We start from the raw sequence: 16,563 nt of genomic DNA, 5'->3' as shown, positions 1-16,563 counted from the left end.
TTTTTCATATATTTGTTGATTGATTATAGATCCTCTTCTGAGAAGTGTCTGTTCAGTTTCTTGGCCCATTTATTGATTGGGTTATTTGGTTTTGTTTTGTTTTGTTTTGGTGTAAAGTTTTTTCAGTTCTTTATATATCCTAGAGATTAGTGCTCTATCTGATGTGCATGTGGTAAAAATATGCTCCCATTCTTTAGATTCTCTCTTCACCTCATTGGTTGTTTATTTTATTTTTTTAATATTTATTTTTTGGTTTAGATGGACACAACACAATGTCTTTATTTTTATGTGGTGCTGAGGATCGAATCGAGGTCCCGCCCATGATAGGTGAGCGCTCTACCACTGAGCCACAATCCCAGCCCCTGGTTGTTTCTTTTGCTGAGAAGAAGCTTTTTAGTTTGAATCCATCCCATTTATTGATTCTTGATTTTATTATTGTGCTATAGGAGTCTTATTAATGAAGTTGGGGCCTAATCTGACATGATGAAGATTTAGGCCTACTTTTTATTCCATTAGAAACAGGGTCTACTAGTTTTTCTAGTGTTTTGAACATGAATGGGTACTATATTTTGTTGAATGATTTTTCTGCATCTATTGAAATGATCATATGATTCTTATCTTTAAGTCTATTGATGTGATGAATTACCTTTAATTTAATTTAATTCCTAGGTCCTTGATCCACTTTGACTTGTGTTTTGTGCATGGGAGATAGGGGTTTAATTTCATTTTGTGTATATTGATTTCTAGGTTTTTCAGCACTGTTTGTTTCCAATATATGTTTTTGGCACCTTTGTCTAATATGAGATAACTGTATTTATGTAGGTTTGTCTCTGTGTCCTGTATTCTGTACCATTGGTCTACAAGTCTATTTTGGTGCCAGTACCATGCCGTTTTTGTTACTGTTGCCCTGTAGTATAGTTTAAGTTCTGGTATAGTGATGCCACCTGCTTCACTCTTCTTGTTAAGGATTGCTTTAGCTATTTTTGGTCTCTTATTTTTCCAGATGAATTTCATGACTGCTTTTTCTACTTCTATGAGGAATGTCATTGGAATTTTAATTGGAATTGCATTGAATCTGTATAGTGCTTTTGATAGTATTGTCATTTGACAATATTAATTATGCCTGTCTAAGAACAAGGGAGATATTTCCATCTTCTAAGGTCTTTTTTAATTTCTTTCTTTAGCATTCTATAATTTTCATTGTAGAGGTCTTTCACTTCTTTCATTGATTCCCAAGTATTTTATTATTTTGAGGCTATTGTAAATGAGGTAATTTTTTTAGTTTCTCTGTCAGAGGATTTGTCACTGATGTACAAAAATGCCTTTGATTTATGGGTATTGATTTTATATCCTTCTACTTTGCTGAATTCATTTATTAGTTTTAGAAGTTTTCTTGTGGGATTTTTTGGATATTCTAGGTATAGAATTATATCACCGGCAAATAGTGACATTTTGAGTTCTTCTTTTCTTATCTGTATCTTCTGTCTGTCTAACTGCTCTGGCCAGTATTCCAAGAACTGTGTTAAATATAAGTGGTGAAAGAGGCCTCCCTGTCTTGTTCCAGTTTTTACAGGGAATGCTTTCAATTTTTCTCTATTTAGAATGATGTTGGTCTTGGGCTTAGCATAGATAGCTTTTACAATGTTGAGATATGTTTATGTTATTCTTAGTTTTCTAGTGTTTTGAACATAAATGGGTACTGTAATTTCATTGAATGATTTTTATGCATCTATTGAAATGATCAGATGATTCTTATCTTTAATTCTAGTAGACGTGATGAATTACCTTTATTTATATCCGCATGTTGAACCAATCTTACATCCCTTCTATATTAACACCATTTGATTGTGGTGCACTATCTTTTTACTATGTTTCTGTATTCAACTTGCCACAATTTTTGCATCTATGTTCATTAGAGATATTGGTCTGAAGTTTTCTTTCTTTGACATGTCTTTGTCTGGTTTTGGAATCAGGGTGATATTGGCCTCATAGAATGAGTTAGGAAATGTCCCCTCTTTTTCTAGTTCATGAAATAACTTGAGAATTACTCGTATTAGTTCTTCTTTGAAGGTCTTGTAGACCACAGCTATGTATCCATTTGGTCCTGGGCTTTTCTTGTTTGGTAGGCTTCTGATGGTGTCTTCTATTTCATTACTTGAAATTGATCTGTTTAACTTATGAATATCATCCTGATTCAGTTTGGGCAAGTCATATGACTCTAGAAATTTGTTAATGCCTTCATTATTTTTTATTTTATTGTAGTACAAGTTTTCAAAATAATTTCTAATTATTTTCTGTATTTCTGTAGTATCTGTTGTGATATGTCCTTTTGCATCACAGATGTTAAGTAATTTGAGTTTTCTTTCTCCTTCTCTTTGTTAGCATGGCTAAGGGTCTGTCAGTTTTATTTATTTTTTCAAAGAACCAACTTTTTGTTTTGCCAATTTTTTTCAATTGTTTCAATTTCATTAATTTCAGTTCTGATTTTAATTATTTCCTGTCTTCTACTGCTTTTGGTGTTAATTTGTTGTTCTTTTTCTAGGGCTTTGAGGTGTAATGTTAGGTCATTTATTTGTTGACTTTTTCTTCTGTTAAGGAATGAACTTCATGAAATGAACTTTCTTCTTTTTTTTTTTTTTTAAAGAAAGAGTGGGGGAGAGAGAGAGAGAGAATTTTTTAATATTTATTTTTTAGTTCTCGGCGGACACAACATCTTTGTTTGTACGTGGTGCTGAGGATCGAACCCGGGCCGCACGCATGCCAGGCGAGCTTGCTACCGCTTGAGCCACATCCCCAGCCCCGAACTTTCTTCTTAATACTGCTTTCATAGTGTCCCAGAGATTTTGATATGTTGTATCAGTGTTCTCATTTACCTCTAAGAATTTTTTAATCTCCTCTTTGATGTCTTATGCAACACATTGATCATTCAATAGCATATTATTTAGTCTCCAGGTGTTGGAGTAGCTTCTATTTTTTATTTTATCATTTATTTCTAATCTCATTACATTATGATCTGATAGAATGCAGGATAGTATCTCTACTTTTTTGTATTTGCCAGGAGTTGTTCTGTGGCATAGCATATGGTCTATTTTAGAAAAGGATCCATGTGCTGCTGAGAAGAAAGTGTATTTACTTGTTGATGGATGACATATTGTATATATGTCTGTTAAGTCTAAGTTATTGGTTGTATTATTGAGTTCTGTAGTTTCTTTGTTTAGCTTTTGTTTGCTTCCAAACAAAAGCTATCTATCCAGTGTTGAAAGAGGTATGTTAAAGTCACCCAAAATCATTGTGTTGCGGTCTATTTGGCTCTGGAACTTGACAAGAGTTTGTCTGATGAATGTAGATGCTCCATTGTTTGGGGTATATATATTTATAATTGTTATGTCTTGTTGATGTATAGTTCCCTTGAGCAGTATGAACTCTCCTTCTTTATCCCTTTTGATTAACTTTAGCTTGAAGTCTACTTAATTTGACCTTCAACCTTTTCATCTTTAGTCTGTGGATGTCTTTTCCTATGAGAAGAGTCTCTTGGAGGCAGCATATTTTTGTTGTTGTTGTTTTTAATCTAATCTGCTAATCTCTGTCTTTTGATTGTTGAGTTTGGGCCATGAACATTTAGGGTTATTATTGAGACATGATTTGTATTCCCAGCCATTTTTAAAATTTTGGCTTTTGACTTGAATTAGTTTTTCCTTTTATTGGTGTTTCCTTTATTGTAATACCTCCCTTTGCTGATTTTTATTGTTTTTTTTTTTCATTTCCTTCTCATAGAATATTTTGTCAAGGATGTTCTGTAGTGCAGACTTTCTAATTAATTCTTTTAACTTTTATTTATTATGGTAGATTTTTATTTCATCATCAAATCTAAAGCTTAATTTTGCTAGATATAAGATTCTTCGTTGTTATCTATTTTCTTTCAGAGTTTGATATATGTTGTTCTAGGATCTTCTAGCCTTCAGGTTCTAGGTTGAGAAATCTGCAAATATCCTAATTGGTTTCCCCCTATATGTAATCTGATTCCTTTATCTTATGGTTTTTAAAATTCTCTCCTTAGCTATATGCTAGGCATTTTCATTATAATGTGCCTTGGTGTGGATCTGTTGTAATTTGTACACTTGATGTCCTGTAAGCCTCTTGTATTTGATTTTCCAATTCATTCTTTATGTTTGGAAAAATTTCTGGTATTATTTCATTGAATAGATTTTTTTTTTTTTTTTTTGGTTTGGAATTCTAGGCCTTCCTCTATCCTAATAATTCTCAAATTTGGTCTTTTTATTTTATCCCATAATTCTTGAGTATTCTGCTCATGATTTCCTACCATTTTCACTGTGTGGTCATCATTCTTTTCAAGATTATGTATTTTGTCTTCATTGTCTGAGGTCCTGTCTTCCAAGTGATGTAATCTGTTGGTGATGCTTTCTATTGAGCTTTTAATTTGGTTTATTTTTTTCTTTCATTTTAAGGATTTCTGTTTTTTTTCCCAGAATCTCTATCTCCTTACTGAAGTAACCTTTTGTTTCCTATATTTGCTTTGTAGCTTTTTACCAAAATGATCTTTTGCTGCCTGTATTTGCTCTTTTATATCATCCTTTAGTTCATATAACATTTTAGTTATGTACATACTGACCTCCTTCTCTGTCATTTCTTCTGCTGGGTGGCCATGGATTCTAATAATGTTGATTAGTAGCAAGAGAAGAGAGAAAATGATTCGGGGGAAACAAGTAAGTGGGAAGACAGTAGAGTACAAACAAACAAACATAAATATTAATAAAAATTTAAAATGTAAAAATAGGAGTTAAAAGAATATACAAACACCACTATAATATAATATTCAGACATCCCAGTCCTCCGTAACCTAATTCATGAAAAGTACTTGGTTTCACAAATGTTGGGGATGTGAGGACGGGAGAAGAGAAAGAGAAAAAAAAATTCCAAGGAAGATACAAGAATTGTTTTTGTTGGAAATCAGTGTCTTTCCTGCTTCCCTTCTCATCCAATAGGTGGGTTTGTCTGTTGTTTGCTGATAACTCCACCCTCAGGATGATGAAAGTTATTAGGTGGGAGCATTGGCTTGGGGGCATAGCTCTTGGAGGTGGGGTATAGCACTTGATGGTCCTCAATGGGAGACTGCACCCCAAGGATCTCCTTTGGAGCCTGTTCGCATAGTTTGGGCGCCTAGTCTTATATCCTCATATCACCTGTAGACCTCACAAATCTTGGTCTCTAATTTAGTCTCTAAACTGTATCTCACTCACCCTCTCCCTTTTTGCTTCCCAGTCAGGAACCTTTCTCTCCGGAGGTCTGTTGGGTGCACTCTGGAGGCTGTGCACCTGTCTCAGAGAGTTGTTTTATATTGGGCAGTTTAGGGCCTGGTTTTGCAAGCTATGGACCGTGTAGCTGCAGGCACTATGCCGGGTTAGCAGCTGACAGGGACAGGGGAGTTGGGAACTTTAGGTACCTTGATATTGCTAAGCCCCAGCCAGGGGTCTTCTAATCACTTGCAAAGAAACAGTATTCCCACTACTTGAATCCTAGGTCCTGGAGCAACACAGAATGCATCCTCCTTCTAGCCCACCATCTTGGATCCCCCTGGATTCTCTTTTTTAATTGATCTCTCAATCATATAGTGTCTATATTACAGTTTTTGTCTATATTACAGTTTTTGACTTAAAATCTATTTTTTTACTAATATAGGTACTCCTTCATGCTTTGGGTTTCCATTTGAGTGGAATATCTTTTTCTATCCCTTTTAGTCTGTGTGTATGTTTTTACTGATGAATTGAGTTTATTGTGGGCAGGAAAAAAAAACATTGTGTTGTTGGCTCTTACGTTTTACATTTTGTTTTTGTGGTACCAGGGATTGAACCCCAGGGCTACTGAGCTACATCCCCACTCCTTTTCATTTTTTATTTTGAGACAGGGTCTCATTAAGTTGCTGAGACTGAACTTGAATTTGAGATCTCACTGCCTCAGCCTCCTGAGTCACTGGCATTACAGGCATGTGCCACACCAGCTCAAGGTCTTGTTTTTATTTTTCAATCTATTCATTCAGTCTAAATTTTTTTACTTGAAGAATTTAGTATTGGCCAAATTATATTGTGTATGTATATGAATGTGTAACAATGGATCTCATCACTATGTACAACTAAAATACATCAATACAGAATATAGAAAGAAAAAAATAATTTAATCAATTTATATTCAAGATTTTTATTGGTAGGTAAAGATGTACTCTTAAAATTTTGTTCATTTTTTTGAAGTTGTTTTGTATATCCTGTGTTCCTTTCTTCCCCTCCTGTTGTTTGCTGTTTGGTGGTTTTCTGTGTTGATAAGTTTTGTTTTCTCTTTTGTGTATCTGCTGTATTAATGAGTTTTATAGTTTTGTATTTTCATGATAGTAGATATCTTTGTATTTCTTAATATAGAACTCTCTTAAGACATTTTTTGTAAGGCCAATCTGGTGGTGGTGAACATCCTAATTTTTGTTTGTTTTGGAAAGACTTTATTTCTGAAGAACAGCTTCATTGGATATAGAATTCTTGATTGGCAATTTTTCTCTTTCAGGATTTGACTATATTATCCCATTCCCTTTTGGGCTATAAGATTTCTTCTGAGAAAACTGTTGTTTATCTAATGAGCTCTTCCTTAAATTTGACTTAGTGCTTTTTTTCTCTTGCTGTTTTGAGAATTGTTTGTTTTGATTTTTGCATTTGAGAGGGCCTGGTCAAATCTATTTGGAGCCCTTTGAATCTTCTGGATCTGGATGTCTGTAATTTTCTCAAGATTTATTTTAGCTATTATTTCACTGAATTGTTTTCTACACTTTTCTTCCTCCTTTCCCCTTCTGATACATCCATAATGCAAATATTTGTTTATTAGTGGTATAGGGTGTTGTTGTGGTTTGTTTGTTTTTGTTGTTTCGGCTGACAGTTATTTCAAAGGACCAGTCAAATTCAGAAATTTTTTCTTTTGCTTGACCTGATCAGTTGTTTAAAAACCATGTTTTTAAAATTTTACTTATTAAGTTCTTCCGTTCTAATATTTCACTTGGTTCTTTTTTATGATCTCTGTCTTTATGTTGTTTTCTTTATTTTCTTAATTTATGTTGGTTTATCAGTCTGTATTCTCTTTTATCTCACTGGGTTTACTTAGAATTATTATTTTGCATTCTTTTTCAGGTATCTCATCAATTTCATTTTCTTTGGGAAATTATTATGTCCCTTTGGAGATGTCACATTACCTTCCTTTTTCATGTTTCTTGTGTCTCTGTGATGATATTTGCACATCAGATAACTTTTTGCTCTATTCAATTTTATTGAGTGGCTTCCATAAGTAGAATTTCTCCTGAAGATAAGGTATTGGTTGGGTGGGATACATTAGCTTTGGTTCTTTTAGGCCACAGAAATGTAGTCATTATGTAGCTTCTTCAGTTGTAATCAATGTTGACAATGCCTGTGGTGGTGAGTTTTGCATATAACTCTGGGGCAGCTCATGTGAGATGCCTCCCAGTTTCTACAGGTCTATAAGTGGGCTGGGCTCCTCTGGCTGGCCTAGGTAAGCAAGGCATGGTTGGTGCAATAGCCAGGGTGCAGCTTCCATCAGATTTTTGGAGCTGCATGGGGGAAGTTCTACTCTAGTAGGTGCATGTGCTCAGCATAGGAAGGGGGTTCCTTAAGTCTCCTTAGGCAATGTGGTTGTGGAGACATTCCAGTTGATATGGCATGGCATGCACAGTGGATATAGCTTGGAATAAGTGGATTTGATCTCAAAATGGCACTGTGCAACAACAATCTGTGTGGGGGAAAGTATGACATGAATTAAGTTCCCTCTCTGGAGTGGTGCAATGATGCACACTCCATGACAACTCCCCAAACCAGTTTCAAGGTCCATGAGTGCTACAGAATTCCCCAAAATCAAAAACATCAGGTGTTAATGGTGTCAATGAAGGTTGTTGGGGGCCTGCCATTTACCTTTTTCTTTTACTAGTGTTGGCAGGATTCTCTCACAGAGACACTGGACTCCAGGGCATTCAACAGGAAGCAGTGTTTTATTTTTGCCAACACTGGCTTAGCAGATTCTTATCCAAAGGCTGAGCATTTAGTGTAGGGAGGCATAGTTATATTCTCTTGTTAGTTTCCTTTTAAATACTAGTTCTTTGTTTCCCATATGAGTTAATTCATATTTCTGGTTAGGCATTTTATTTTTATACTACAGAGTAGCAACAATGATATAACTGAGTTATAGAAGGTTCACATTGATACTGGTGGTGTCATGTTATCTTTTCCTGTGCTCCAAGAAAATATCTATCACAATAGGAGGACTTTCTCAGTTTGAAGCTAGTCCAGACTGGGTGACAGGGCAATTGATGCAAGATAGCTTGTTCCTTTTTTTAAAACGTTATCTTGAGCCTCTGTGTTCCACTGCTTCTCTGTTTCACTAACACTGCTTTCCAGTGCTCTCCCCCATGTATTCTAGTTGAATAGCAAACTTTTATTCTTTGCTTTTGATCCTTCTTTTCAGAAAGAAAGCATGTCCAGTACCTCTAGTTGGCCATCTTCCATATTTCATTTTAAAGTTTCTTGGAGTCTCATGCAGGTTTATAACTGAAGATAGAGTAAATCAATGGATGAAAATGATCTCAAACATACTTGTTGAGTTTGTGAAATAAAGAACTGAATTTTCTTACATGTGATTTTTAAATATTATAAACTAGAGAGAAGTATTAAATTCTATATGAAAATGGTTTTTAGGACTTATTCACATGGTTTTGATTAATAATTTTAAAAGCAAATATTCAGATAAAGTCATATAAAGGTTATCTGACTTCATTATGATACAACTTTATGATTAAAAATAATTAAAAAATTAATGTCACTTAATCATGTTTGTTTTCATATGGATTTATAGTCCCAAGATACTTTTAATTATCTTGCCCAAATTACAGGCTCACTTGTTCAAATTATTATTTCTTTTAAATTCTAGCATGCACACCACAAATTCAAAAAATGAACATTTGGAGAAGATATCTGATCAGGTAAAAACTTAAAGCTACATTTTAATATATGAAATAAATATCTATCTGATCTTAAATTTTCTTTATAAAATTTATTATTAGATTTCTCCTATGTGTCTGGCTAAAAAAAATGAGAAGAGATAGTTTTGAAATAGTTTAACAAGTCCTATGAATTGATCAGAAAGAAACATAAAAAAGTATTAGTACAGAGTATTTTGGAGCTTAATGAGGTAGATTTTAGGAATAAAGGTAATATGCCTTGTTATTTCTTGCCATGTCCAGGAAAAATTCAGCAATTTAAACTAGTAGTTGCAAAGGTAAGTATGTGCTGTGTATTTTTAAGATATGCAAGTTTTTTATTTTTATTTTGCAAGTGTATAGAGTAGATCATTAGGCCTTTTGTTGGTCTATTTACTAAATAATAATTGCTTATAATTATAATTACATTATTTTTGAAATATAAATTTCTACAGTTCTTAAAGGAAAAAAGTGCTTTGAAATATTTTAAACATTCATTTTTTTTCTCCTTTCTAATTCATTTTGATATCAAGTTATTATAAATTCTCAAATAAGAAAACTATGATCTCACTGTATCTGTTTTTTTACAACCCTAATACAAATTCATCATTGTTTGTTTAGCCTTTTTATACCATGGAAAAACATCTAGAAAAAGCTTCTACATCAGAACACCAATAGGTTGCTCATTAGGTTTGAGAATTTTAATCATTGAACTACACAATTCATGTTTAACCATCAGATACTGTAATATCTCTGTCTCTCTAGTCATTGATGTTAACCTTCCCTTTTCTGAATATTTTCTTACTCTCTAGCCTTTGTTATATTTCCTGCAACAATGTGATGTTCTCTTTCCCACTGTACTGAAAATAATAGGAATACACTCAAAGTGAAAGTGTTTGTATGCACATGTACATCCCTCATGACAATAATAAAGGGAAGTTTGAAGATCTTTGTTCAGAGTTAATTATTAATTCTGCTCTGGGTTTATTGTTGTTGCTGTGTTTATTTTTTTAAACAATAGGAAAAGCCACTTAATATTCTCATAAACCAAACATTTCTTTTGTCTAAATCAGCAATTTCATGATTAGAATATCATTCAAAGGCCTGGGAGATTGAGGTATGGGTAAAGGCATGAACTATCTATGTTATCTATAAATATTAGTAGGAGTGTGCCTAAATTTGTGAAGACTTGACCTATACTGTTCTAATTTTTCTTTCAGTTATATAATTTTTCAAATGATTCCAAAAATTACAAAATTATAGATCACCTCTTTTCCAATAAGTTGTATTTTGTTTCAGAAAAGTTTTGTTATATAATCTCAGGGAGGTAGATGGAAGATGGATACTTTTAATTATCTTGCCCACATTGCAGGCTCACTTGTTCAATATATATAAATGGTAAGTGAAAATGGTGGGGACTTGAGTCTATTAAAGTGTAAATCATGGTGCCTTGCAAAATGCACTGCTGTGACATCCCCAAATACCTATTGATATAGAGCATACATGTATATGTGTATTAGCAGTAGTAATATTAATTTAATTATGAGATGTGGTGGTTTAGTGCATTCATAAAATTGTATTGAAAGTACAGTTCTTTAAAGATTTCCTTGTTTTACTTCAGATCCTCAACGATCCTAAGAGTAGCACATATGACCAAGCTAAGGGAACCCTGTCAGAAACACAGGAAATGGTACCACAGACGAATAAACAGTCACATATTTCTTGTCCTCCACAAGGAATAGTGAATAAAATAATTACAAATGGTATGTGCAATAAGAAATGTAAATGGGGAGAAAATGAGAAATGTATGTGATAAATAATAAAACATGCGACAATAAAGCCACTGCTTAATCTGTATATTTTTGATGTTTAGCTCTGTTACAAGCAACATGTAGACAAAGAGAAAATGTTCTTTGAATATTTCAAAACTAAAAACCAAATATTGCTTAACAGATTTATATTTTAATATTTCCATGCTTTTGTATTAAATTTTTGTGAATAGAAGCAACATTGACTAAAGATCTACTTTTGATATTTAATCCTGTTAGCTGAAAATAATATCATACTCCTGGCAATTTTAAGGTTCTTATTAAAATTAGGCCCCAAAGTTTAAAATGGTGCAACCTTGCAGAATTGTATAAAAGTTGCTTTCCTCCTAAATTGCTTTTTAGTTTTATTGATTTTATTTTTTTTAAATACACGACAGTGGAATGCATTACAGTTCTTATTACACATATAGAGTACAATTTTTCATATCTTTGTATATAGAGTATGTTCACGCCTCCTCCTAAAATTTTAAAGCTTCTCATATTCACCAAGAATTTATAAAGAGGATTAACAGAGTTTAGAGAGAATTAAATTTAAAATATGATGATGTATAAGTAATTGAAGTTTTCTATTTTTATTTTCTTATTTACTTTGTGCTAACTTTTAAGCTTTTGAGAGAAAATTTTTTTCATTTTTTTTCTTCATTAGTAAACATTGCTTTTTAAAATAACATCAGTGTTTTGGAAGCACTGAACCAAGCTTTTCTCTGAACTTGGAAAGTCTTCATCTGCCAGCATAAATTATTGGACTCTGGTGAATATACTTTCTGCACATTGATCTTACATGCATGTTCCCATGACCCTGTGTATTTAGTGGGCATTTTCTAATAGAGCAGAGAAAAGGGCCAGGACTTGTGGGGGAAAGGAAAATGTATTGATCACCCAAGGTAATTTCCTGAAGGTTAGGCTGCAAGCTACTCAGGAACTAATTGGAGAGTTATAGAAAACCGACATTGAAACTTGAAACTAGTTCTGTAATTTGTTTCCCCCTCTGTTCTTTCATTTTTGATTTTGTAGTTTTAGAAACATTATAGAAAAAGGAGATTTGTCATAGCTTCCATGTTTCTATTTTGGGAGTGCATAGTCTTGTACTCTTTTTTAAAAAATTATTTTTGTAGTTGTAAGTGGACAGCATGCCTTTATTTTGTTTTATTTTCACATGGTGCTAAGCCTCAAACCCAGTGCCTCACCCATGATGGGCAAGCGCTCTGCCACTGAACTATAGTCCTAGCCAATTTTTCAAAACCTTTCTCACTCACTCTTTGTCTCTCTCCTTTTTCTCTCTCACATGCACACCTATAGACATCCTAGGTTCATAATGGCTCCTTCATACACAAAGTATAGAATCTCAATCTCTGAATGTGCTTTGAACATGTCACTGTTAGGAATCCCACTCTGTCTCATCATGGAATAAGTAATATACATCCATGTATCAGTAGAATTAAACAACCAAAAAAATAAAAACCTAAAATAGCATATACTTTGAATAATAAAAGGAGTAACACTTCAGTTTCTGTACAAATGACAGTTAAATCACTTGTCTCTTTAAGTAAGAAATCTAAACACTCAACCACACACAAAAATCAGTCTCATTACATTTAATCACATGTTTATATAACTTGCTTAAGAGGTGGCTTGCCTAGTGACAAAGAAATGGAGATTCTAGAGCAGGATTTTTAGGCTACCATTCCTTTTTGTATCTTTTTTCAAAAAAGTTACTTTCAGTGAAAGTACAATATGTTTTCATGTAGTTGTTTTCCTTTATATAAATTAAGTAAAAGCTTTGTTTACAAACAACCATGATTTTCAGGGCTTAATTTCCCCATTAAAATCTTATATTATGAGTCTTTTGAAAATGGAAGGATTGGAAGTTTAGGATCTAAAAATAATATTGCAGAGACTTTCAGTTTCTGGTTCTATTTGTAAGGATAATGGTCCTATAAGATTATAATGGAGCTAAAAAGTTCCTGTCAAGTAGTGACACTGTAGCCATATCATTATAGTGTAATGCACTATTCCTGTCCTTATGGTGATGCTGGTGTTAACCAAGCTACTGCACTGCCAGTCATATAAAAGTACAGAACATACACTCATGTATGGGATGGAATCATTGAATGGCTATTTAAAAACAAATAACTATGTTACTGGTTTATGTATTTACTATATTTTATCATTATTTTAGAGCGTATTTCTTCTACTTGTAAAAAAATGTTTGCTGTAAAATAGTATGCTAATCTATACTAGCAGCAGCCTCATACAATTTGTGTTTACCTCTTGTGTATTGCTTCAATAGTGTTATTTGAACATTAATTTGGATTAGTTGTAAATGTGTATTGCAAACTATAGGGCAACCATATTTTTAAAAAAATAAAAAAGAAGTATAATTGATATGCTAAGAAAAATAGAATTATATAAAATCCTCAATTGTAACCAAATATAAAAAAAGAGTAGAAGACAAAATTAAGAACAAAGAACATGGCAGTGAATAGCAAACACAAATATGTTAGATATTAATACAACTATATCAATAAACACTTTAAATGCCAGTGATTCAAATACACTAGGTAACATATAGACATTGTCAGATGGGATCAAAAACTAAGACCCAAGGGCTAGGGTTGTGGCTCAGCAATAGCACGCTTGCCTAGCACATGTGAGGCCTGGGTTCAATCCTCAGCACCAAATAAAAATAAATAAAAAATAAAATAAAGGTATTGTGTCCAACTACAACTAAAAAATAAATATTAAAAAAATAAGACCCAAGTGAATGTTATTTACAAAATACATACTGATTAAGAATAAGGATGGAAGGGCTGGGGTTGTAGCTCAGTGGCAGAGTGCTTGCTTAGCACATGTGAGGCCCTGGATTAGGTCCTCAGCATCACATAAAAATAAGTAAGTAAAATAAAGATATTTATTTATTTATACATCTACAACTACAAAAAAAATTAAATAATTTTAAAAAGAATAGGGATGGAAAAGGTATATTATTCTAAAACTAATACAAATAAAGATGAAGTGCTATATTAACTTCAAAAAGAACAGACTTGTGAACAATGATAATTATCAGGGATAGAGCAGAGGAGCATTATATCATGAGAAAAGTATTAATTTTTCAAAAACACATGGCAGTCTTCAATGTGAATGTTCATAACAAAAGAGCACCAAAATACATAAATAAAAAACTGATAAAACTATAAGGAGAAATAGATTAATCCACTTTTCTAGTTAGAAACATCATCATCCTTCTACCAGAAATGAACAGACCCAGCAGGCAGAAATTGAGTAAAGATATAATTACATCGTATCAGTCACTTGGATGCAATTGACATCTATAACTTAACCCAACAACATCAGAATACAAAAACTGCTCAAGCTAACATAGAACATTGAGCCAGATGGGCCATATTCTGAGCCATAAAGCACACATTAACAAAATTTTTAAAATAAAAATCATAAGTATTTGCCTTTACATAAGAATGGATTTAAACCAGAAATCAACAACAGAAAGAGATTTGGAATTCCTCAAATACTTTGATATTAAACAACATACTTCAAGATAACACTAGATCAGAGTAGAAATTTCAAAATACTTTTAAATGAAAATATAACTTAATCAAGATTTATAAGATGCAGCAAAAGCAGGGCATAGAGGGAAATTTATAGCATTCAATGCCTATATTACAGAAAAATATCTGAAATTAATAAACTAAACATCTACTTAGGAAGCTAGAAAAGAATAACAGATTAAGTTCAAAGTAATAAAAAAAAAAGAATACAAAAAATTGGACAGAAGTCAATGAAATTAAAAATAGGGAAGCACTATGAAAAGTTAATGAAACCAAAAACTGATTCTTTGAAGATGTCAGTAGAATTTATAAGTTTCTAGCCAGGCTAAGACAAAATAGAGAATACACAAATTATAACAGAAATGAAAGGGTGGACATCACTGCAGATCCCATGGGCATTAAAAGATGATAAAAACTATGAACAATACAAATTTGATAACCTAGCTGAAGTTGACCAATTTCTTGAAAGGCACAATATTCTAAAACTTACACAAGAAGAAATAGGCATCCTAATAGATATGTATCAAAGAAATTGGGTCGACAATTAAGAACCTTCCAAAACAGAAAGTTCCAGGCTCAAATGGTTTTGTTAGTTCATTCCACCAGACATTTAAGGATGCAATTATATTGAAAGACCCCAACATTAGGAAATCTAACCCCTGGGCCTTGAAGCTGCAAGATGCTCCCTTACCCAACCCCCATGTCAAAACCCCTCCAGCAGCACGTAGCATTTCAAGTCTTGCACAATGCTACCACAAGATGTTCCATATAGATAACCCTAACGGTCAAACAGGAGAAAAACAGGAACCGAAAGGACAGGATGTAATTTTGTGGTTTTTCCGGGAACAGAGAGTTGAAAAACAAGTTTACCCCCTAGGTGACCCAACTGCTGGATTCAGAGGGACCAATAGAAAGACTGTTGCTGTGCTAAGCTAAAAACTAACCCCCTGCTCTCTATAAAAGATCTGTGCCCTAGAGCCCGGTGTGCCAGTTCACCGAAGCTCCGGCTGAGGTTTCGCTGAGCACCCGCAGGCGCCTGTGTGAGAATAAACGCCTCCTGCTTTTTGCAGCCAGTGTCTTGTGTGGTTCATTCCGGGTTTGGGATCTGTGGATCTTTCAATATCACGTTTCTATAATCTTTTCTAGAAGCTTGAAGCAATGACAATACTTCCCAATTCATTCTAAAAGGCCAGAATTAATACTATAAAAACCTGAAAAAACATTATAACACCAATATCTGTAGATGAGTATCTCTAATGAACATAGATGCAAAAATACTCAACAAAATATTAGCAAATTGAATTAAATAATGTATAAAAAAGTATTACACATATGACCAAGTGGGATTTATTCAGATGTGCAAGATTGGTTCAACATTTGAAGATAATCAACATTAATCCATTACATTGGTAGTCTTAAAAAGTCTGAAAAAATCTTTCTATCAATAGATGAATAAAAGGCTTTTGACAAAATTCAACATCCATGCATGGTTTCTTTAAAAAATCTCATTAAATTAAGAATAGAAGGAGATATTCTTTACCTTGATTTAAAAAATACTGAAAACCTATAGCTAACATCATACTTTAATGGTGAGAAACTAGAAGCTTTTCCTCTAAGATCATGAAGTAGGCAAGGATGCCCACTCTTACCACTCTATTTAAACATTGTACTGGAAATCCTACTAATGCAATAAAGCAAGGCAAGGAAACAGTAACTGTACATGTTAGGAAGGAAGAAATAAAACTGTTCAGATGACATGATTATCTATGTAGAAAATCTGAGAACCAGGAAAAAACTTCTGGAATAGCTAATAGGTTGCAAAATGCAGGATTAATATTCAAAAGGCATTTGCTTTCCTATGTACCACAATAAACAAATAGAATTTGAAATTAAAAACATAGTATTAGGGCTGGGGTTGTGGCTCAGTGGTGGAGTGCTTGCCTAGCATGTGTGAGGCACTAAGTTCACTCCTCAGAACCAGGCACAAAAAAATAAAAAATAAAGTTATTAAAAATACATAGTATCATTTACATTAGCAACACAAAATTTTTGTGTAATATGTACAGTATCTGTAAGGAAAACTATATAAATCTGATAGAACTAAATAAATGAAGAGATATTCCATTTTCTTGAA

General features: G+C 33.2%; 1 protein-coding gene across 1 annotated transcript in view; it reads left to right on the top strand.

Annotated features, from left to right (window-relative positions):
- The first annotated feature begins 8,881 nt into the window (after positions 1–8,881).
- Positions 8,882–16,563, top strand: part of Slc9b1 (solute carrier family 9 member B1) — a 72,399-nt gene continuing 64,717 nt past the window's right edge. The window contains exons 1-2 of the mRNA XM_015484387.2: positions 8,882–9,037; positions 10,656–10,797. Of these exons, the coding sequence (XP_015339873.2) occupies positions 8,885–9,037; positions 10,656–10,797 (295 nt within the window). The 5' untranslated portion in view covers positions 8,882–8,884. The remainder of the gene's footprint in view (positions 9,038–10,655; positions 10,798–16,563) is intronic.

The sequence above is a fragment of the Marmota marmota genome, unplaced genomic scaffold, assembly GCF_001458135.2.
Source record: "Marmota marmota marmota unplaced genomic scaffold, marMar, whole genome shotgun sequence".
Taxonomy (NCBI): domain Eukaryota; kingdom Metazoa; phylum Chordata; class Mammalia; order Rodentia; family Sciuridae; genus Marmota; species Marmota marmota.
Note: the sequence above shows the minus strand (reverse complement) of the source record. Positions and strands in the feature narration are given on the sequence as shown.